Source organism: Dryobates pubescens, chromosome 12, assembly GCF_014839835.1.
Source record: "Dryobates pubescens isolate bDryPub1 chromosome 12, bDryPub1.pri, whole genome shotgun sequence".
Taxonomy (NCBI): Eukaryota; Metazoa; Chordata; class Aves; order Piciformes; family Picidae; genus Dryobates; species Dryobates pubescens.
In genome coordinates, this window is record NC_071623.1 from 19,076,480 (window position 1) to 19,098,850 (window position 22,371).

The 22,371-nt window shown below is 44.1% G+C and overlaps 1 protein-coding gene across 1 annotated transcript in view; it reads right to left on the minus strand.

Moving 5' to 3' along the window:
- The window catches only part of PCP4 (Purkinje cell protein 4), a 54,518-nt gene extending 52,266 nt beyond the window's left edge, over positions 1 to 2,252 (minus strand). The window contains exon 1 of the mRNA XM_054166044.1: positions 2,125 to 2,252. Coding sequence (XP_054022019.1) covers positions 2,125 to 2,133 — 9 coding nt within the window. The 5' untranslated portion in view covers positions 2,134 to 2,252. The remainder of the gene's footprint in view (positions 1 to 2,124) is intronic.
- Positions 2,253 to 22,371: the final 20,119 nt, after the last annotated feature.

The window sequence follows — 22,371 nt, forward strand, 5'->3', positions numbered from 1 at the left end:
CTCCCCGCCTCCCCCAACACCATTCTATTTGGGATAATCTTTCTATGGATCTAGTAGAGCCTCTTTTCAATCACCCTCTCCTCAGATTTTCAGGCAGATTAGAATAAGGAAAATAAAAACATTTTTCAGTTACAGCATTATGAGTAAAATCCACCAAGACCACCATCCAAACACAGCAAGCAGATGTCTAAGGAGCTTGCTTTCTGCTAATCTTTTTTGCCTCTTTTATTTTTTTTTTTAACAACAGTCTTTTGCAGTGAGGTGGTTTGGGGTGGTCCAGTTCCTTGTATCTACATTTTGGAAAAAGAATCCTCTTTTGAGTAATAGCTGGCAGGCAAGTCACAGCAAGGAAGCTTTTCTTCATTGGAGCTGTGAGTGACAAACTCTCCAATACTGTCAGCTGAATGACAGTGACAGTAGCACTGAAGACACCGCGCGCAGTGCTAAGTGTCACACAAGCAGGCTTAATGCTGCACCAGAGAGACAGCTTCCAGCTCTGCAGGCATGCTAGGAACACTCTGCTCTGTGAGGCACAAGTAATTGCATTATGAATAGAAAACCACTACAGTGGTGTTAGGGATGATCTTGATGTTCATTGGGACTTTTAAAAATCCAAAAGGCAAGCAATCCAATTCAAATATGAAGGGCTAATTACCAAGCAAATAGAACCCCTCACAGGGCTGTAACAAAAGGGTACCTTGCACAGTTACTGTAAGTACAATGGTATCACCCAACCAATCATCACTAGAATATTTTTTTCCTTGAATGCTATCTTTAAGGAGTGCAGCATTGTGCATCTCACAGAGCACTTCAGCTAGCCTGATTAGCAGAAAGGACAGTGACTGCAAAAGAAACTCTACCTGGTTGGTATACAGGCAGCAGCCAAGAGGATGTCAGGAAGGGGCTGGTGCATTACACCTGGACTGCCTGATCTCTGCAAGCAGCAGAAAAGCACAATGATAATTTCCTTTACTTTCCCCATTTGGCCTGACCTGCAAACTAAGATGTAAGCTTCTCCTTATAAATCCCTAAACCAGCAACCATGCTCCTACCTGGGTTTTGCCTCAAGTTTGCACCTAATCTAAAAATTACAGTTGAGTGTACACCTGCACGACAGCTAGTCAAAACTTACTTGGTGTTGCTCATAATTTTACTTTTGGTGCTAAGAAAGGACTATCCATTCGTTAATGGAGCAGCAGGTCTTTTGTAACAGGAAACAGGCTCCAAAAATAGGTGCTGGGTTAGGCACAGTTACATGTATCTCCACTGATTCCCAAAGAAAAGATTTGCACTGGAGACTGTAGGATCTGCCCACTGAACCTGCGCAGCATTTGACTGACTACACTATCAAGTGCTCATCATAACTGACAACACTGGTGACAAAAATAATTGTTGGTCCCAGAGAACTTTTCCACTGCAAAAAAAAAAACCCAACCAAAACATCAGTGAAATTTTTCAGCCTACTTACTTACAAGGGTACAAGTGATCCTTACATGTTTAGCACTATTTACATTTTTTCCTTAACTGTAGTCCTTCCCAGGACACTATTTATAAAGTTTATTTCAACATCTAACTACAAACAGGGCTTTTTTATTTTTTTCCCCTTGAGCTCTCACAGATAACTTTCATGCAACTTACCGATCCTTTCTTTCTGCGTAGGAAATCATTACAAACGTCTTTATTTTTCAACAAACAGTTCCCCGCTGGTGCACATGGTGCTTCAAAGGGCAAAATATTTCCTCGGTTTGCGCTTTGAAGCACGCACGCTTAGGAGATCTGTTCATCAGAAGGCAGACACAGAAACGGTGTCTGTCACACTGCCCGCACAGCGAACAGGCAGCTCTCAGGTCCGCCAGCTCCACAGGAAGGTACAGCAGAGCCACGCCAGGTTCCCAGCCCTGGCAGCATCCGACCCTCCCCAGCTGCCTTTCCAAAAGCGAAGGCTACGTGGAGCGCTAGGTGCTGTCCGCAATTCAGTTAGGTGGTGATATTCCGAGCGCCGGCGCCCGCTGTCCGCCCCGGTGCCCGCTGCCCGCCCCGTGCCCGCTGCCCGCCCCGTGCCCGCTGCCCGTCCCGGTGCCCGCTGCCCGCCCCGTGCCCGCTGCCCGCCCCGGCGCCGCTCACCTCGCTCATGTCGCGCGGCAGCCCGGCTCGCGGCAGCCCGGCTCGCAGCAGCCCGCCCGGCACAGCCCTCCCGCTGTCCCGCGCCGCCCGTTAAGAAGCGGCGCCCCGAGCCCAGCCTGGCCCGCGCCAGCCAATGAGAGCCGCGCCCGCACCGAACCCCCGAGCGCCCCGATCCGAGAGGGTGCGGCGCCCCCTGGCGGCAGCGGCGGCAGATGACGGGCGGCAGCGGGTACCCGGCGGCTCCCCAGGGTCCCTGTCCCGCACCGCCCGGAACCTGCCTCCTCTTCCCCCCTCCTGGGCCGAGAGGCCAGGGTGGAAATCCTGAGGCAGAAGCCCCGCTGCAAGCTCGTCTTCCGAAGACAGTGGTTACATGTGCCGGCACTGCTGCTCTCCCCAAACGCCCGGAGCTTCCCTCTGGGGAGGGGTCCAGGAGCATCCCTGCAGAGGAAGTAGACCATCACCTAAGGAGGCAGTTTAAGAGCTGGAGATGGGCTCGGCAGCCCAGTTCGGGTGGGAGCAGCCCTTTAAATAGTATGTACTGGAGGTAGCATGAAAATGCAAATTAATATGTACAAATCGGATTAAACAGTCAAAGGTGTCAGGGCTCTCCTACCACCTGGTTTTGCTCCTTATTCCCGAGGAGCTCAGGAAGTCACCATGTGAGTCTCACTTCCATTTCTGTTGAAATATATATAGCATCTCTTTACCTAGCTGGTTTTGCAGATATATGGAAAATAATCCTTTTTGATATAATTTTTTTCCCTGAACCACTAACTAAAACAAAACTTTGGAAAGTGTGCTGTTATACTCCAGCACACATCTTTTGATGGAGCATAATTACTATACTTGGCAATACACATTAAGATGCTCTGACTCATGCATCTGTGCAGAAATATAGATCAAATTTTCTCTGGGAATGCATTTAACCCTCTCGAATTTTCCTCAAACTGATAAAAATGTTAACATACTGCTTTGGAGAGACCTTTGTCAAACCTTTCCAAATCCAGTGACTGCCTTGTAGTATTCTCTACTCTCCATCAAAGTCTATGTTCAGGGTCAGACTCCATAGAGACACTGAAATATATTTTGCTAGACCTTTCTAGAAACCCCCTTTCCCCTTTGAGTTGCAGAGGCATAGGTGCTGCAGCTTCACTTTCACATACCACCCATCAGCAGGAGTGGGCTGGGCTTATCCACCTGAGGATGGGAAGGAGGGTACACAGGCAGTGGAACCAAGGATGTGTTTCTGGACACTGTCCAGATGGGTAGGGATGGGATTAGGAAAGCTAAGGCATATCTGGAGCTGGATTTGGCAAGGGATGCAAAGAATAGTAGCACGGGCTTTCAGAGCTACACTGTCCAGAAAAGGAAGATAAAAGAAAATTTACCCTCCTGGTAACAGAGTCCCTCGTGACAGCAAACATGGAGAGGTCAGAGTTACTCAAGCTTATTTTTTTTTTCCTCATTCTTCAGTGGTAATCTCTCTTCCCACTTCTGTCAAATCCCTGAACCTCAAGGCAGGGACTGGGTGAATGAAGTCCCTCCTGAAAAGTGACTCTCAAGATCATCTGGAGAACCTGAGCATGTCATGTTTCTGGCACCTGACAAGATGCATGCCAACAGCCCTGAGACAATTGCCTGATGTAGTTGTCAAGCCACTCTTCATTGTATTTGAACATTCATGGCAGTCAAGTCCATGGTGACTGGAAAAAGGGAAACATCACACCCATTATAATAAAAGGTAAAAAAGGATGACCCTGGAAACTAATGAGCAGTCTCATTTATGCACCTGCTAAGATCATGGAGCAAATCCTTCTGGAAGACATCAAACCATTTGAATGACATAGAGGTGATGGCACCCATCATGGCTTCACCAAGGGCAAATTGTGCCTCAATAATCTAGTCACCTTCTAAGATTGCCTCGGTCAGACTGGAGAGCTGGGCAAAGAGAAACCTAATGAGGTTCAACAAGGATAAGTGCAGAGTCCTTCATCTGGGAAGGAATGATAAACTGCACCAGTAAAGGGTAGGAGGTGATCGGTGATCTGCTAGAGAGCAGCCCTGTGGAGAAGGACCTGGGAGTCCGGAAAGACAGCACATTACCCATGGGTCAGCAATGTGCCCTTGTGGCCAAGAAGGCTAATGGTATCCTGGGGTGCATTAAGAAGAGTGTGTCCAGCAGATTGAGAGAGGCTCTTCCCCTCTGCTCTGCCCTGTTGAGGCCACACCTGGAACATTGCATCCAGTTTTGGGCTCCCCAGTTCAGGAAGGACAGGGATCTACTGGAGAGGGTCCAGTGGAGAGTTACCAGGATGATTAAGGGTCTGGAGCACTACCTTATGAGGAAAGGCGGAGAGCCCTGGGGCTTTTTAGTCTGGAGAAGAGACAACTGAGAGGGGATTTAATAAATGTTTATAAATATCTGAGGGCTGGGTGTCAAGAGGGAGGGGACAGGCTCTTCTCCATTGCACCCTGTGATAGGACAAGGGGCAACAGATGCAAACTACAGCACAGGAGGTTCCACCTCAATGTGAGGAGGAACTTCTTCACTGTGAAGGTCACAGAGTACTGGAACAGGCTTCCCAGAGGGAGTTGTAGATTCCTTCTCTGGAGGCTTTCAAGACCCATCTGGATGCATTCCTGTGTGACCTGTGCTAGATTCTATTCTGCTCTGGCAGGGGGGTTTGGACTCAATGATCTTTTAAAGTCCTTTCCAACCCCTAACATCCTGTGATCGTGTGAATGGTTGCATCAGTGTGCAAGGGAAGAGAGGTCATCTATAAGACTTCTGTAAGGCCTTCAATACAGTCACTCACAATATTGTTGCTGCTAAATTAGAAAAATATGGATTTGACAGGTGGAATGTTAGATGGAAAAGGAACTTCCTGAATAGTCACCTCCAATGAGTTACAGTAAATGGCTCTGTGTCCAAGTGGAAGTCAGTAACAAGTGGTGTCTCTCAAGAGTCTGCACTGAGAGAGAGACGAACGCTATTTATACCTTCATCAATGACATTGGGATTGAAGGCACTCTCTGCAAGATTGCAGATGACAGGAAGCTGAGCGGTACAGCTGATTCACTAGAGGGAAGGTCTGTCATTCAGAGGGATGTTGACAAGCTTGAGGAGTTCACTGGTCCATATGATTTTCATGGATTTCAACAAGGCTGAGTGCAAGTGCAACTTCTAGTATCAGTGCACACTTGGTAGTGAATGGATTGAGAGCAGCCCTGTGGAGAAGGACTTGGAGGTACTGGTGACTGAAGAACAAGCCAGCAACATGTGCTCACAGTCCAGAAAGCCAGCTGGATCCTGGGGTGTATGAAAATAAACATGATCAGCAGGTCAAGGGAGGTGATTCTGCTGCTTTACTCTGCTCTGGTGAGAACCCACCTCGAGTACTGCATCCAGCTGTAGGATCCCCAGCACAGGAAAGACATGGACCTGATGGATTGGGTCCAGAGGAGGGACATGAAATTAGTCAGAGGGCTAGAGCACCTCTCCTATGAAAAAAAGATTAAGAGAACTGGGGATGTTCAGCCTGAGGAAGAGAAGTCTCAGTGGAAATCTTATTGTGGCCTTTCAGTACTTAAACTGGGATGATAAGATGTAGAGAGATTTTTTTTACCAGGGCCTGCACAGAGCTGTGAATATAGGAGTGACACAAACTGGGGTGAAGGTTGATAGCAGGAGGGTGGTAGATGAGTGGCTTGCCTCCTGCTTCCTTCAGGTTGCTAGGAAAGCAGAAGTTGTTGAGGGTACAAGTTGCAGATGGGCACTGAAGTCCTCAGCTGGAGAAGGAGGAAAATTGTCTCTGAAGAAGAAGGAAGAGTGCTGCCATTTATTTCACTTGATCTTCCAGGTTGGCAAGACCTGACCTGCATGTTTGTGAATCCATTCTTATCTATTTACTTGAACTGCTAAACATGTTATATTGTATTAGATCAGAAACTTGCTGCCCTGGTTTCTGGGCAGGAATAACATGCTAAAATGTGATTTGCCCTTGCTCTGAAAAAACTTGCTGCCTCCTGAAAAGGTATGATCCAGTACAGTTCTCAGTCACAGATGTGATTATTACTCTGAACCAGGCAGCAGGACTTCCAGGGTCTTGATTTTCAGTGAGGACATCTGGGATCCCAGTCTTACAGGGGAATAGAGGGTTGAGAATTATGTGAACCCATGCAGTGTTGATCCATCAGCAGGAGGAGAACTTTCATTTGCCATGTTAAACAGTGGCATATTTGCAGTTTGTGACATTATTTGACTAGTATTTGATCTTTTTAACCTGAAATAGTGTCATGTTTGCAGATATGCATAGTTCCTTTTAAAAATCAGTTCACAGCATAAAGTGGTTGGAGAGAAATCATCTCACCAAATGCACAGATTGATTTTTAGGTCTATGTTATGTATGAACCCTGCCATTGACAGCTGGGGATCATAATGCTGCAGAGACTCTTTGTTTCTTTTTTTCCTCTCTTTTTTCTTCTTTATGCTTCTTCAGATTACTACTTCTATGTATTCTAATGATAAAAAAGCAAAAGGAGGGAAATATCTCATTTAAAATACCATCTTTGGTCTGGTCCTCTTTTATTATGGCGATATTCCCCGACCAGCATCTGGCATTTTTTACAATTTTACATTAATTGGGTGGGCAATAAAACATGACATTAATTGCATGAACAGCAATTTGTTCTGCAGCTTCAGGAGTATCAGCACAGTGTAAAGACCCAAAGTAAATACGATGAAGTTCAGCCCTTGAAGAAGCTTTTGTTTTCTGTGACAAAACTTCCCAGTGACAAGTAATTGCAAGCACATTGCATTAGTATTCATATTCTGACAGGAATGCCTTTGGTCTATCAGCTGATGGGTACAAGGCACAATGCTAACACAAATTATTAAATGGGTATTTCTGAACAAAAGGCTCACAGTTACATGGTGATACAGACCACAGAAACAAAAATCTTTTCAGTTCCCATTGCCACTGATAGGAGTCTCCTTGGTCTCACTCTTGAAATAAATGGGGGGTTTTGCAAAAAATCTCGTGGTGAGAATCCAGGCTGTCCTCCACTCAGCACAGAGAAGCATGCTAGCATAGAAGGCTCTTTGCACTAGATTCATGAGGGGAACACACAATGCTTTTATTTCCTGAGCTGTTTTGAGGAGTTAACAGCCTTCAAGAAAGGCACACTGGAAGAGAACACTGAGCTGCATCTAGTGGCACTCAGCCTCGTTTCCCTCCTGCAGCATCCACCCACTGCAGAATACGCCTGGAGTCCAGTGGGCAGGATTGATGCAAACTGGCATTTTGAGGAATGAACTGCCCATATTAGCTAATGGAAGAAGTGGAGGAATGTGCAAATCCTTCCCCTCTCAGGGTCCTATGTTAAATTTTATTTCATAGTCAGGTGCTACTCTTTTCAAATACAGCAACAAGTGTGGTCACTTCTTCTAAAGCAATGGTGCCATTGCTGATGGCAGTGCCCTCCATGCAATGACTCTCTGCTCTGAGGGCATGTTGCATATACTGCAGCATGCAGTTACAGCATAAGATGCATGTCACCTTCAGATAGTTTCCTGAGAGAGCATGGTACTCCCCTCTCCCCAGAGAATCCCCTTGACCCACAAGGGTGCATCTGTTCTCTCTCCCTCTCTTCAAACAAATCTTGTTCTCTACTCCCAGGTTTGCTTTTCATACCCTGGAGAAAATTTCCACAGTGAACCAAAGCCATCTAGACATAAATTGTAGGCTGATAAGTTATGTGCCTCTTCTACTTTTCAGCGTGGACCTGCCAGACTTAGTAACTCTTGAATAAACACAGACACACCAATGTGTCATAATCTTGTGTACAACCTGAGTTCTGACATGTATGAGCCAGCACAGTTTAACATATCTTGAGTTCTATTCTATTCTATTCTGGAAATGCATCAGCAGCTTCAGGTTTTCAGGAGGATCTTAGAATAAAGATAACCTTTATGCATCTGATGACATCAAGTTTTAGTTTTGAGGTACCCCTTTGCTGGTAGCCTTTCTAGCCTCACTTAAAGGTGCTCCAAAGCTCAGCTTTTACTGAAGTGCACAGCTAAGCAGTGACACTTCTAAATACAGAAATTATTCTAAGCTAATCTACTTTCAAGAGGTGTTATATTCTGAAAATTGACTATTAAAATACCACCTTTTTATTCATCATGTCTGTGCTCAGTATGTGTTCAATCTCGTCTGCTGGCATATGACTGCAATTTCATTGCCTTTTACTCCCACTTACCTGAAAGACTCAGCAGAGAGGAGAATATCTGAGGTGGATTCTGAAGCAGAAAAGCTCACAGGCTTCCAAGGAGTTTCACCTGTGCAAGGGACAGAGGACAGCTCTTCTCTGCCAGACTGACCGATGCATTATTGGCGAACCATGAGTTGCCTATATTTAACTGAAGAGCCTAATTGTTTGCTCAGTCTTTGTAACTGGCAATGACACAAAACTGCACAGTCTGGCTTCACTTTAGATCCCACCAGTGAAGGTGTCTAGTAAGTGAAGTGGTTCTATTGGGAGTACAGATGGCTGAAGAATTGCTCTGGAGGTAATGCAGAGTGAAGAGGAAGATGACAGCTCAGGCTGCTATATTCTTCTGTCAAAATTTGATCAGATCAAACCAAGCCCTAAAAAGATAAAAATCAGAAAATAGGTCTGTGCCTTGAAAGGTGTTCCACATTTCATCAGAACAGAGCCACTCTGGTAGAATATATTTGAATTTTAACTATTACTGCAAAACCGGAAAGTTCCCAGCACTCGAGGTCAGCACACTGAAATGAAACCTATACCTCTCGCTGGTTTTTTATGAATTTTTAAAGAGAAAGAACAATTTTGAACAAACTTTCTTAAAAAAAAAAAAAAAAAAAAAAAAGGTCAATCTTGCAGCTGAAATCAATGATGTCAATTTCAAATGGAAAGTTCTTATTTCAGAAAGATATGCGCCTTTGAATACTGGAAAATAGAAGAAGATCTGGAACGTGACCTTAATTATAGAGACTATGCTGTAAGTATAGGGCTTTGGTTTGCTCCTTGATAGTAATAGGTTTAACAAGCATAGCCCTAGACATTGCATGATGTGTGACTGCTCATATCATATACATCAGCTAATTTGCCCAACTGAAAAATCTAAAATGTAGGAAAGAGACAGCTTCCAGAGACTTAACTCCCATTAGGATGTCTTTTTACCTTTTAATTAAGAAGCTAATGGCTGTGGGTAGTTGAGCAATAAAATACCTTTGAAGATCGGGTCTTTAAGGCCTTTATTAGAATCTGACCTTTGTTCCCATGCGAGAGGAATGAGTCAACGGTTCCAACATAATCTTATCACTGTCAGTGTCACAAAAATATAAAATAAAATCTGAAAAAAATGAGTAACTGAGTCTTTTCTTGGGAGAGTTGCATGGCATGACACTGTACAGTGTGAGTCATCTTTTATCCTAAAAAAAAAAAAAAAAGAAAAAGAAACTCATGTGTAAGTGCCAATTCTTTAGTCTGTCCAAAGAATTTTGAAGGATGTAATTCACAGACGTGTCCTTAATTTTGGAGTGAAGAAAGTCATTCTGAGTTGAAGCCAAAATCCCTAAACCTTTCAATGCCTAAGAACGCTGTGGATTTTGACCCTTTGATTTGCTCTGTTTTGCAGAAGCCAGAGGATGTGAAAATGTGTAACATTCAGATGTTAGTTGGCACTTACCTATGGCAGTTAACATTTAATTAAAAGGTAAAAAGACATAATAATTATCAGTTAACGATTTTCAATCTCTCTACAGACAAAGGAGTTGCTGTGATTAAAAAGATCCACAACAATTACAACGTGCAGTGTGGAGAGATGAGGAAGTTCAAAGTATACTCCTTCCCTTACTTTCCTTCAGTGACTTTGGGGCAATTAAGGTTAAGGCCAAAGTCTCTGTGCTCAGCATCTCTTTCTGTGCCCTTTAGAATAAACAATAAAGTTAAAAACAGACTGCACAAAATTCTCAGTGGCATCCTGGGGTGTATTAGAAGGGGTGTGGCTAATAGGTCCCCTTCTATTCTGCCCTGGCAAGGCCACATCTGGAATATTGTGTCCAGCTCTGGGCCCCTCAGTTCAAGAAGGACAGGGAACTGTTTGAAAGAGTCCAACGCAGAGCCACAAAGATGATGAAGAGAGTGGAACATCTCCCTTATGAGGAAAGGCCAAGAGACTTGAATATCTTTAACTTGGAGAAGAAGAGACTCATTAATGTTTATAAATATGTGAAGGGCAAGTGCCAAGAGGACAGAGCCAGGCTCTTCTCAGTGATGTACAGTGACAGGACAAGAGGCAATGGATGCTAGCTGGAGCATAGGGGATTCTATGTAAACATAAGAGAAAATATTTTCACTGTGAGGTGACAGAACACTGGACCAGGCTGCCCAGAGAGCTTGCAGAATCTCCTTCACTGGAGACATTCAAAACCTGCCTGGATGCATTCCTGTGTGACTTACTCTAGGAGATCCTGCTCTGGCAGGGGGTTTGGACTAGATCTTTAGAGGTCACTTCCAACCCCTAACATTCTGTGATTCTGTGATCTTGTGTGAAATAAAGAATTTCTTTACAGTGCAAGCTGAAAGGATTAGGTACTGAATGTGTGCATGTGTATATAAATGCTGCATATATCAGGACAAAGTAAGACTTCTAGAAGTGTCTCGTTGACTGTTGCTGTTACAAAGGGGCCAGGGAGCCTTTTCCCATTGTTTATTCCCTAGATCCTTAATCAGCTCAGAGGATGGATCTAGAAGGCTCCCAGCTTCTAGAAGGGGATGAAGTATATTGCAAAGATAAACTGGCTGATAGTATTAAACTCTGCATGGAGCTCAAGGATCACTGTCTTCTCTCCTACTACAGCTGAAGAAAGATGGCTTGACCATAAATGAGGGGTAGTGCCATGAAACCCCTTCCACTGGGCATCACCCAGCAGTGCTGCTGTGTCTGCTGAAGCTGCCAGAATATTTTTTCTTTGTTTCTATAACAGCCTAATGCTGAAGTTCAGAAGAGCTTCTGTTGTGTTTGCTTTTCATCTTTAGACAAAACAGAGACTTCAAAACAACCTCTGATCTTTGTGTCACAGCACTCACAAATTTTGCCAGATATATACTTTTAGCCCAGAAACCTTTTCCAGTACTATATTGATAGCAATTACACATAACATATTCCAGTAAAAGGAAGTTAAAGTCACTAGGGCAAATGTTCCATAATTAGCCGCTGCCAAAATGAGGACACCAATGTGAATGTACTTCAGCTCTGCTCTTGCCTCCTGCAAATACGTGTTGGGTTTCTTCACTTTCTGAGGGCAGAAGCCTGCGTCTGCTGTTGCAGGGTGGACCAGGTTAGGGCATGAATAAAGACCAAGCAGTTAGCTGGAGAAGGAAACCCTTATCGATGCTAGGATTCACACAGAGGAAGGTCAGCCAGAAGGAGAATTTGTGTCTATTGTTAGATATCCTCTTTAAAATATATTTATGGATTTATATCTGAAGCTTTGGAGTTCTCAACCTCAGCTTCTCAGGCCTTTTGACCTTTACATTATCTGATTTGTCAAATGGAGCTGCTTAGAGTTATCATTATACACAACACTGACTGGAGGTGGGAAGCACAATATGGACTTGATGCTTCAAAAGGTCCCTTGTAGGCTTATTCTCTACACTTAGTTTATTCACAAAATGGGATCTCTTCCCCTTAGCAAGGTAAAGGTATCTACTTAATTTACTTACATTCAGAAACTGAGCTAGTCAAAGAGAACTTTGAGATCAGCACTTTTTAATTTCTGAGCTGTGAATTGCAACAGCAGACCGAGACAGAATGTGCTGACTTCAAGAAATAGCCACTTAATGATGGGCATGCTCAGAGACCAAAAACCGGGCACTTTAACACAGTTTGTTCTGTGCCACTGAGTTAAATCTCTTTTAGCAATGGCTAGTTTTACCAAGAGGAATATGAGGCATGGAAAGGAAAGGAGACATAAAGTATGTGAGGTAAAAACAGCTATACGTGTTCAGCATCTAAAGGCCTAAACTGAAGACGAGGTACAGCTAATCTGGCTGACTCTTTTTGAAATGAAATTTTTGGTTTGCATTTTGTTATGCTAAGAAATTATAAAATAGAGATGGAAGCAGCTCTCAGTTGACAGGAATGGGTGACCTCCTTGCTGAAAGCACCTCTTATTTAACAGAAATAAATGCTTATTTCTGTTTCCTTCTACATTTGTCTGTGTTAGCAATAGCTACAGCTTGTTTAGGTACTTCCTATGGGCTAATGGTGACATTTCAGTGTAATGGTGATGACTTTTTCTGAGGGCCCCATCCACATTCCATCCTTGCTACAAAGTGCTCTCTCTCTCTGACCCAGTATGTTTAATTGAGGTGTTACTAAGTAAAGGTTCATGTAACAGGTCAACATAACTCTAAAATAGATTCATGAACACAAAAGAGAAATGGTTCTTTTTCCTGACTCTCTGAAGTGCCATTTTATTCATCACAGTGCTTTCCTTGATGGTATTTCCAAAGCATCATCAGAAGGTGAGCTTGGAAGAGCTAGGCTCTTGGGGATCTCTCTGCAAACTGTGAAAGGACAAGTTTTCCCTGAGGGAATTTCAGGACATAACTGACCATCCTGATTTGTGTCCTGGCAGAGCATCTCTCTCTCTCTCTTTCTCCTCTTCTCTCACCCTTAACTTTCTAGTTAGCTGAGGGCAAGGAAAGTACCCAAAACTATTTGTTAAACGTTGTGAATATACCCCTAAAGGATGGTGCAGAAACCCTCTAAAAAATGCAAATCTTCTATGGATAGCAAAGGGGAAAAGTGAGAACAAGTCCAAGCTGTGGGATCCTCCAATTCCAACCTCACAGGCTGTGTGTCTCGCACTGTGCAGCTTCTACAATTTTTTCATCTTCCCTCTTTAAAATGCAGGCTAGATCACATGTAGCTTGTTTAAGACTTGCTGCTGCACAGAAATTAAAAATAGCTGCATCACGTCACTTAGGACTAGAGAAAAAGTGCAGTTACATTTCATGGTTTCCTTTGTACTTTGTTTGTCCCTGTGCAGCTCTAGCACAAGGCTATTAGCTTTTACCCTGATACACTACGATTTGACCAAAGCAGAAGTCCAGAACGTACTCCCTTCAAATGACCAGAAAGAAAATCATTCTGAGTCAATTAGAAGCAATTCAGGCACTACAGTGGTCTTGGCAGCATGATGGAGCATTGGCTATGGCCCTAATGCCTAACTAGCTCTGGTCTCAACTGTAAAAATCTGTAGTACTCCTGGATTTACTTTTTTTTTCAGGTATTTTGTTTCCATGAATAGTAAGTAGATTCATTTCTATAAATTACTCAAAGGTGTTTGTGAAGGTCAGTGGAATCTAATCCCAGGTTCTCTTAAATATTTAGTTTATCATCTCTTTGTATTTAAAGTTACAGAAGCTGAAACTTTAATGATGTTATGCAACTGCAAACAGATGAGTTCACCTGATATTGAGGAAGGGAAGGATATTAAATAACATATCTCTTATGCAAGAAAAGCCAAAATCTTGCTAGCAGCTTTTACAGAGGATGCTGCCATTTTGATGAGCATTTATTTACCACATTTTATGTTTCAAACAAAGTCACAGAACCAAAGAATAATACAGATCAAAAGGCACTTCTGGAGGTAGTCTGGATCCCCAGCTCAGTGCAGAGCCAGCATCAACAAGATCTTTATGTTGCCACAGGAACAGATATTAAATACAGCCCTTGTAAGGATACACAGTGCAACTATTCCATATAAATTCCTGGACACCATGTGCAAGAGATTCTGACCTAGAGCCTGGATTTTTTTTCACTTGTTTATGTGTGCACATTAGCTTTGTCAGTAATGCATTGTTATGTTGCCAGGTGGCATGGAATTAGATATGTGAAAACATTCTTATGCAAATTTCAGATGAGTTAAGAGGGCTTCTGTGTGTGCAATAAACTCAGGGTACTTCCTATCTCTAGCACATTTGTTTTATTTGCACAAATGTCTCAGCACTCTTAATACACACTGCCAGGGGTCCCACTGCCACCTGGTCACAAGTCATTCTTTGAGTGGAGAACCAGCCTATGCAGTCACTTGGTTGTGGAGTTGTATCAGAACACAGCTGTACCAATCCCTCCTTGCATGTGCTTCTTAGTGGTGCATCTCCAGACACCACAGCACTTCTTGGGCTTTGAAGTACACCCAGCTTTCTGAGAGGCAGGAAACCTTCAAAACCAGGACATGAGGGCAAAGGCTGACTGATGCTGGAGCTCTGCTACCCTGCTGTGGGAGCAAAACCCTTCCAGTCCTGCACTAGCCTGCATGGGTGACTCAGGATCTTCCATGAATTCTGAATCTTGTGCCCTGTGACAGGACAAGTGGCAATGGATATGAACTACAGCACAGGAAGTTCCACCTCAACATAAGGAAGAACTTCTTTACTATAAGGCTCCCAGAGCACTGAAAAGGCTCCCCAGAGAGGTTGTGGAATCTCCTTCTCTGGAGAATTTCAAGACTCATCTGGATGCCTTCCTGTGTGACCTGTGCTAGATGGTATGGTCCTGCTCTGGCAGGGGGGTTGGACTCAATGATCTTTGAAGGTCCCTTCCAGCCCCTAACATCCCATGCTCCTGTAATCTTTACTTCCTAATGGGATTTTCTGTTCTTTATTCTTGAGAGCTCAGTTTGGTGAGGCACTGCTCAGAGCAAGGACTGAGAAGTAGGTGAGAGCTTATTGTTTACATATCCTCAAACTCTTGGGTGATGCGCACTAATACCTCATTAAGCAGGATGGTTAATTACACTCTCAGTACTGTGTCTCTAAACAGTTCGCTACTTATCTGCTTAGACCACATTTAAAATCAGTATTAAAAAGCAGTGGCAGAATGCTATTGCTAACCTATGCACCATATATCAGCAGTATATGGGATTCAGTGAAAAATGGTAATTATGATTAGTATAAAAGTGGAAAACAAGTAATGCATGATTGGACTCTTGGGAGAGCTGTTAGCAGAACAGGCCAGTAGCTTGCTTCAGTCACTCTAGAGGATCTTCAATGTAGTGCCTTTAAACAAACTCATTTTAAATGAATGAGGTTGGTTTACAACAGCAGATAAGATAGAAGAGTCAGCTTCTTTCTGCTTTTGACTGCTGAAATGTGCCTTTCCCTCCCTGTTCCTATTTTCCTTCCTCCCTCACTGCTGCAAAAGATGGGGGAACAATTTTGGAATGTGACCAAGAACGGTGCCAAAGTCTCTTTCTTGCTAATTTCAATTAATACCATGCAAAAAGATGTGAAGCACATAAACATCCCAACTCAAGTCCATTTCCATATTAGAAGTTTATTCCTTTTGTTCCATTATACACATTTCTAATTTAAAGGAGGACATGACTGATGCCTAGAGAACAAAGTAGCCATTATGTCCTTTGGAGTTTTTATATTATAAATTATCTTGGCTGTAAAGCACATTAAAAAATGTACTTGGCTATTGAGAACCGCCATGGTCTGCACACTGAAATTCCAATTCTGACCCAGGGGAAGGAATTGTTAATTGGATAATGAAACTGAAGGTGTGATAATAGATTGATTACTTACATTGTTGATTGTGTGAGGTGACCTTTAGTCAGATCTTTAAGCCTTCATAAAATTCTCTTGCTCCTTGGCAGGGAAAAAACACCAAACAAAGAAAAAACTCCAGCCCTCTGCTAGCGATTATATTCATTTTATAACTGTGCCTGTGAAGCAGAAAGCACAGCAAATAGCAAACTGAGTTCAGTGAGCTCTTACCTATGAGGTCTCCAGCATAACATCAACTCAGGCAGCATGAACCACATACTCTGCGCTGTGCACCTGCATCAGGAAAAACAGCATAGTGACAGACTCGCACTTAACATGTAAATTGTTGCAATTACAGCCTATTTGGTTGAATTAAATTGGTCAATGACCCACGAGTGTGTCTGAAGGCAGTGCTTCCCTGGAAGATAAACACACAGAAAATGAGAGATGATGCCACTCACTTGCCCACTGTGAACTTTTATCATTAAGCAGCTATGAAGGGCACAAAGGACATAGGTGTCTGCTGCAAATCTCATCCAGCTGCTAAATTAACAAACACAAGCAAAGGAGTTACACAGAAAGTAATGTAACATTGGTAACCCTAGCTCGTGGCTCTTCTTACAGTTTCCATTTCAGAGCACCATCAATGACTTCACAGTCATCTGACATTAATTGTATCTACCTCTGCCCTATCAAAAGGGATTAGCAGCTGAAATTAAGGAAGCTAGGGCTTTGTAACTTATTAGCTATGAAGCTGCTGAGTGCAGCAACATAGCAAGAGAAGAAAGAAAATCTCCCTGGTTTGGTGGATGATCTTCCCAATATGCATTAGAAAGTCTTCATTAATTATTTCTGATTAGGTTCACTGCAATAATTGAATCACATCTGCAATGCAGGACAAAATTTGTCAGCAGTCTGGCCACTGAGGGTAAAGGGATATAGATTTTCTTCTTTATTATTTCTGCAGTGCCATGTGGCTGCTCACAGAACTTCACATCCAGCTGAGGAGCCAAGGCACCTGCTCTGAAGCATTTGGATTCCTGATTAAATAAGTAAAGCTATGAGAGGTGGCAACAAACTGAGGATGGAGGAGGAGAAAAGAAGCATCTGCAAGCAATGTAAAAAAGAACCTTTTTGGAGGGAAAGAAAATGTTGTTCACAGTAGTACAGCTTGGAAAGCATAGTTCAGAGAGCACTTTGTCACAGCTACTCAACAGGAAAGCAGTTGCACTGAAAAGGTTTCTGGACACAAAAGCAATTTTCTTTAGGAATCTGGCTAGGGGCAGTACCACAGTGAGACAGGAGTGACTGGCTCTGACCTTTCTGTACTGATACACAGAGGTTTCTCAGTGAGGACACCCTGGTAAGGACAAATGGCTTGTATTCCTCTTCCCTGTGCAACTACTTGGTAGACTATTTGTGCTCCCATGCTTTGTGGCACACCAAGTGGCTTCCAGCCTTTGCTCTTTGAGAAAAAGATGTTCCTACTTGTGTCCTGGGAGTGGTGCAGGGTAGCAGTAGTGCTGTGGTTGTCACAAAAAGACCCCCTGCAGCTGGAGCACCTGAGGGTGATGCTGTGCCTCACTGCCTCATGGTGGGATTCCCCTTAAATCTGGAAGTAACTCTGTTCCTGAATGGGTGGATGAGGGCTCCTTGCTCTAATGAGTAATCAGTGGGAAACTACAAAAGGTAACTAACCACTTAGTTTGTGGTGTCTGCAAAAACAGCTTTTAACTCTACCCTCAAAATAATCTTTCCTGCAGCCTGAGGAATCCCTACAGCTGTTTACCAGGAGAGTGAGAACTTCCATGCATCAAGAAGAGGGTGCTAGTCTCTTAGTGGTGTCCTGTGATAGGGTGAGGGGCAATGGATACAAACTAGAACACAGGAAGCTCTACCACAACTGGGAGGTGGTGGAGTAACCATCCCTGGAGGTGTTCAAGAGGGGATTGGACGTGGCAGTTGGTGCCATGGTTTAGTGGTCATGAGGTCTTGGGTGACAGGTTGGACTTGATATTTGAGGTCTCTTCCAACCTTATTGATTCTATGATTCTATGAGGAAGAACTTCTTTACTGTAAGGGTGATGGAGTACTGGAACAGGCTGCCCAGAGAGGTTGTGGAGTCTCCTTCTTTAGGGACTTTCAAGACCTGACTGGATGCATTCCTGTGTGACCTGCCCTAGGTGATACTTCTTTGGCATGGGGGTTGGAGTTGATGACCTGTGGAGGTGCCTTCCAGCCTCTACCATTCTATGATTCCACACAGCTGAGAAAGGGTTGTGCAGCAGACGGGGGGTCAGGAACAACAGCATGGGGCTGCTCCACTTGCAAATTGCACACTGCAAACTGCACGTTGCAAATTGCAGGGACAGTAAAGCAGTCAGGGTCTGGGTCCTCAAAACAAGGGGCACAGCCCCATGGGACACAAAAAAAAAGCAGAGCAGCTGCAATGACTGTCACCACATCAGCCAAAAGCCCAAGTGACCACACAGGTCCATAGGGGCAAGTTCAAGATCCATCCAGCCTCTGAAGCTAGGGCAGGGCCAGCAGGGTCCAAGGACTAGTGCCTGCCTGTGAGGTGGCTAAGTGATCTCCCAACCCAGGGAGCACAGATTGCACAAGGAGAAGCCCCAGATAAGGCTTCTCACTGTTCTTCCTCGCAGATTACCTGTTTCAACAGAAGTGGAAAGTTGCACATCATCACCATATTAGAGCAGACCTCAAACACATGCAGCTAAACTCTTAGAGCTGTGGAAGAGGCTGCAGAGGAGGATTACAGAAAAAATAGATGACTATGGAGGATGTTGACATACTCAGGCCCCTGACAAGCTTCTAATGAATGCTGTTAAAATTGCATTTGAAAGCTAATGGATTTCATCAGATCTCTCAAGACCCCAGCTATCAGCTCAGATCAGGCTACCACAGCCCATTCTTTTACCTCACACTTTCCAGCCCTGGCACCTTCCAGTCATAGAATAGAGCCACAGAATTATTTCAGTTGAAGTGATCTTTCCAAGGTCTTCTAGTGCAGCCCTCCTGCAATAAGTAGGGTCACCTTCAACATCTTCTAGCAGATGTGGAAAAGTGTTATTTGTCTGCCTCTAATCCATACTTCCTATACTGAAGAAGCCCTTGAGCTTGCCCCAATGTTCCATCCTCTTAAATATATGCATCTTATAAATACATGTGATACAGACAGATAATCTTTATACATTGGAAAAATAATGTAAAGTATGGAAGCCTTGGAAGAAATATGTTTATTTGTAACTCTGGGAAACCCTACTCATTAAGAAAGGTCTTTTCATTTTAAAAGTAGACTTATGTCTCTGAAACCAGCAAAGATTTTACATGAACAAAGGAAACAGAATCCTGAACTTGTGATTTAATACATAGTTACAGAATTTCCTCTAATTTGCTTGCACAGTACAATATAAACTGTCACAATTCTTTTCAGGCTCTTAAGGGAAAAGGTCTTATGTTCATATTTGCTGATGTTTCCATAGGTTATACTCAGGTGATGTTTTGTTGCCAAAACAGTGCCACTGTGCCACAGGAGCACAGTGCCATAGTAAAACCTTGCCTCATGCTTTAAAGCATTGCAGAACTCAGTTATAGCCCTGGTATGATAGAATCAATGAATTAACCATCACATATATATTTTTTTGGGTGGGGGAAGAGTGAATGTTACTTTAACTTGTTTTGCAGTTACAGCTATTCTTCAAAGTATATTGCTCTGTTTGACTCAGGGGGTGGCATGCTGTCCCACTACCCAGGGAGGGGTGAGGGGGGAATGAGGGCTTCTGGTGATCAGCAATCCCATCCTTGTCACTTCTCTGTGTTTGTTCCCTGCTCTGGCAATGGATAAAAGGAGTAGGGGAAAGCAGCTGTTCCTCTGCCAGCTCAGATGGCTCCCCAATGAATTGCAATGGCTCAGCATAGACACTGCATCTTTCTTTGTCCTCTATGAGTTGTTTATTTTGCAAATGGAGACTGTGAAGCAGTGATGAGATTTAAAGCCTCAGCTCAGGCTGAGGTACTGCCTCCTCACAGGCAGCATCAAAGGGCTTGGCTGATAATGCAGATCTTAATGAGAATGTCTTTAAAGGATCAGAGAGCAGCCTTGCAAATGTCCAAAACTCAGAGCTTCACCAAAAAATGGCTGCTTAATTTGTTTGCATTTTGAAAGAACAGTCTCTGTTTTGCATGGCTTGAGTGTTTTGCATGGCTTGAGTGCATCTAACTGCTTCATACTGAAAAATAATGCAATCCACAGTACATAAGGCTTATTTTCAACCAGGAATTTCTGGGTCACTACTGTTTTGGTATGGACCAGCAATCGTGTAGATTACTGGTTTCTGCATATATGCTGCAACATGCAAGAGAAGTGTTGAGACAAACCTAAAGCATTTCATTTTAACAAATTGTGTGGCTTTGTAGTAAAATCAAATACATATATTGCCTCATCATGGGGTATTCATTGCCTGTCCTTTGGAAGGACAGTAGGGGAAACTACCTACCTGGACCTCAGCAAGGCCTTTGACACCGTTCCCCATAGCAAACTCCTGGCCAAGCTGTCAGCCCATGGCTTGGATGGGAGCACACTGAGATGGGTTAGGAACTGGCTGGAGGGCCGAGCCCAGAGAGTGGTAGTGAATGGTGCCACATCCAGCTGGCAGCCAGTCACCAGTGGTGTGCCCCAGGGATCAGTACTGGGCCCCTTGCTCTTTAACATCTTTATTGATGATCTGGACGAGGGCATCGAGTCCATCATCAGTAAATTTGCTGACGACACCAAGCTGGGCGCAGGAGTTGATCAGCTGGAGGGTAGAGAGGCTCTGCAGAGGGACCTCGACAGGCTGGGCAGATGGGCAGAGTCCAACGGCATGAGATTTAACACATCCAAGTGCCGGGTTCTGCACATTGGCCACAGCAACCCCATGCAGAGCTACAGGCTGGGGTCAGAGTGGCTGGAGAGCAGTCAGGCTGAGAGGGACCTGGGGGTGCTGGTCGACGGTAGACTGAACATGAGCCTGCAGTGTGCCCAGGCAGCTAAGAGGGCCAATGGCATCCTGGCCTGCATCAGGAACAGTGTGGCCAGCAGGAGCAGGGAGGTCATTCTGCCCCTGTACACTGCACTGGTTAGGCCGCACCTCGAGTACTGTGTCCAGTTCTGGGCCCCTCAGTTTAGGAAGGATGTTGACTTGCTGGAACGAGTCCAGAGAAGAGCAACAAAGTTGGTGAGGGGTTTGGAACATAAGCCCTACGAGGAGAGGCTGAGGGAGCTGGGGTTGCTTAGCCTGGAGAAGAGGAGACTCAGGGGTGACCTTATTACTCTCTACAACTACCTGAAGGGAGGTTGTAGACAGACGGATGTTGGTCTCTTCTCCCAGGCAAGCAGTACCAGAACAAGAGGACACAGTCTCAGGCTGCGCCAGGGGAGATACAGGCTAGATGTTAGAAAAAAGTTCTATACAGAAAGAGTGATTGCACATTGGAATGGGCTGCCTGGGGAGGTGGTGGAGTCACCATCACTGGAGGTTTTTAGGAGAAGACTTGACGGGGTACTTGGTGCTGTGGGTTAGTTGCTTGGGCGGAGTTGGATTGGTTGATGGGTTGGACGCGATGATCTTGAAGGTCTCTTCCAACCTGGTTTATTCTATGTATTCTATGTATTCTATGTAAACAGTCCCAGCATCTGGCAGTTTGCAGCACCTGTGAATTCTTAATCCATTGTGAAAGAAAAGTAGTCTGCCACCATCTCTGAGGGACTGCCAGCCATGAGTTTCCTTCATCCATTCACAGTATATCTAAAATGGGTAGAGCAACAGTGGTGTTTGCAGCAGAGAGACCCAGGGTACACGAACATAGGGTCCAAGTGTGGGGAGTTGAGACCACAGCATCAGTGTCTGACTGGGACTAAAAGGGTAAATGGCAGAGATGGGCAAGGTTAGAGCAGCCCTTGGGCTCTTTGTGATGCGAAACTAATGAATCACAGGCAGAGCTGAGATGGATCTGGTTGGTCTCTGCAATAAAAACATCTCAGTATTATTTTTCCTGGATTTTGGCATTCTTTCCCCCAAACCAAAACAAACAGAATGTTTTTCTGGAATATGATTAAAAAACAAACAACAAAAAACCAACACACACACCCCCAACCAACCCCCCTCCCCCCCAAAAAAAACCCCAACAAAATAAAACAAACACAAACAAAACCAACCAACCAACCAAAACACTTGGGTATAAACCTCATTTGAGGGAATGATCATACCACAGTAGAAAATAAACAATATAAATAACATCTGTGTGACGTGAGTTCTGCACTGAGAGCTAATGCCAAATGACACTGGAAGCTCCCAGATGCTAATTCCCTGAGCTGAAAAGGAATAGCCTATTACAGTACTCATCTGAGCCGGCAAATATCCATTTTCATTTCAATAACTATCTGTGCTGATCTAGCATAAATAATCCACGATTTCTAGGAGAAAGTAAAGGACTTGTTACCGTCCTGCACCCTTCGAAGTACAGAGAGTACAGCTCATCCAGAGCTAGAGTGGAGCAATGCAGAGTGCTTCTGTCAAATCCCACCTTCACAATGACAGGGCTACGTTCACAGTAGCGTGGACCCAGCTTGGTTTCTCTGTCTTTTTCCTGTTT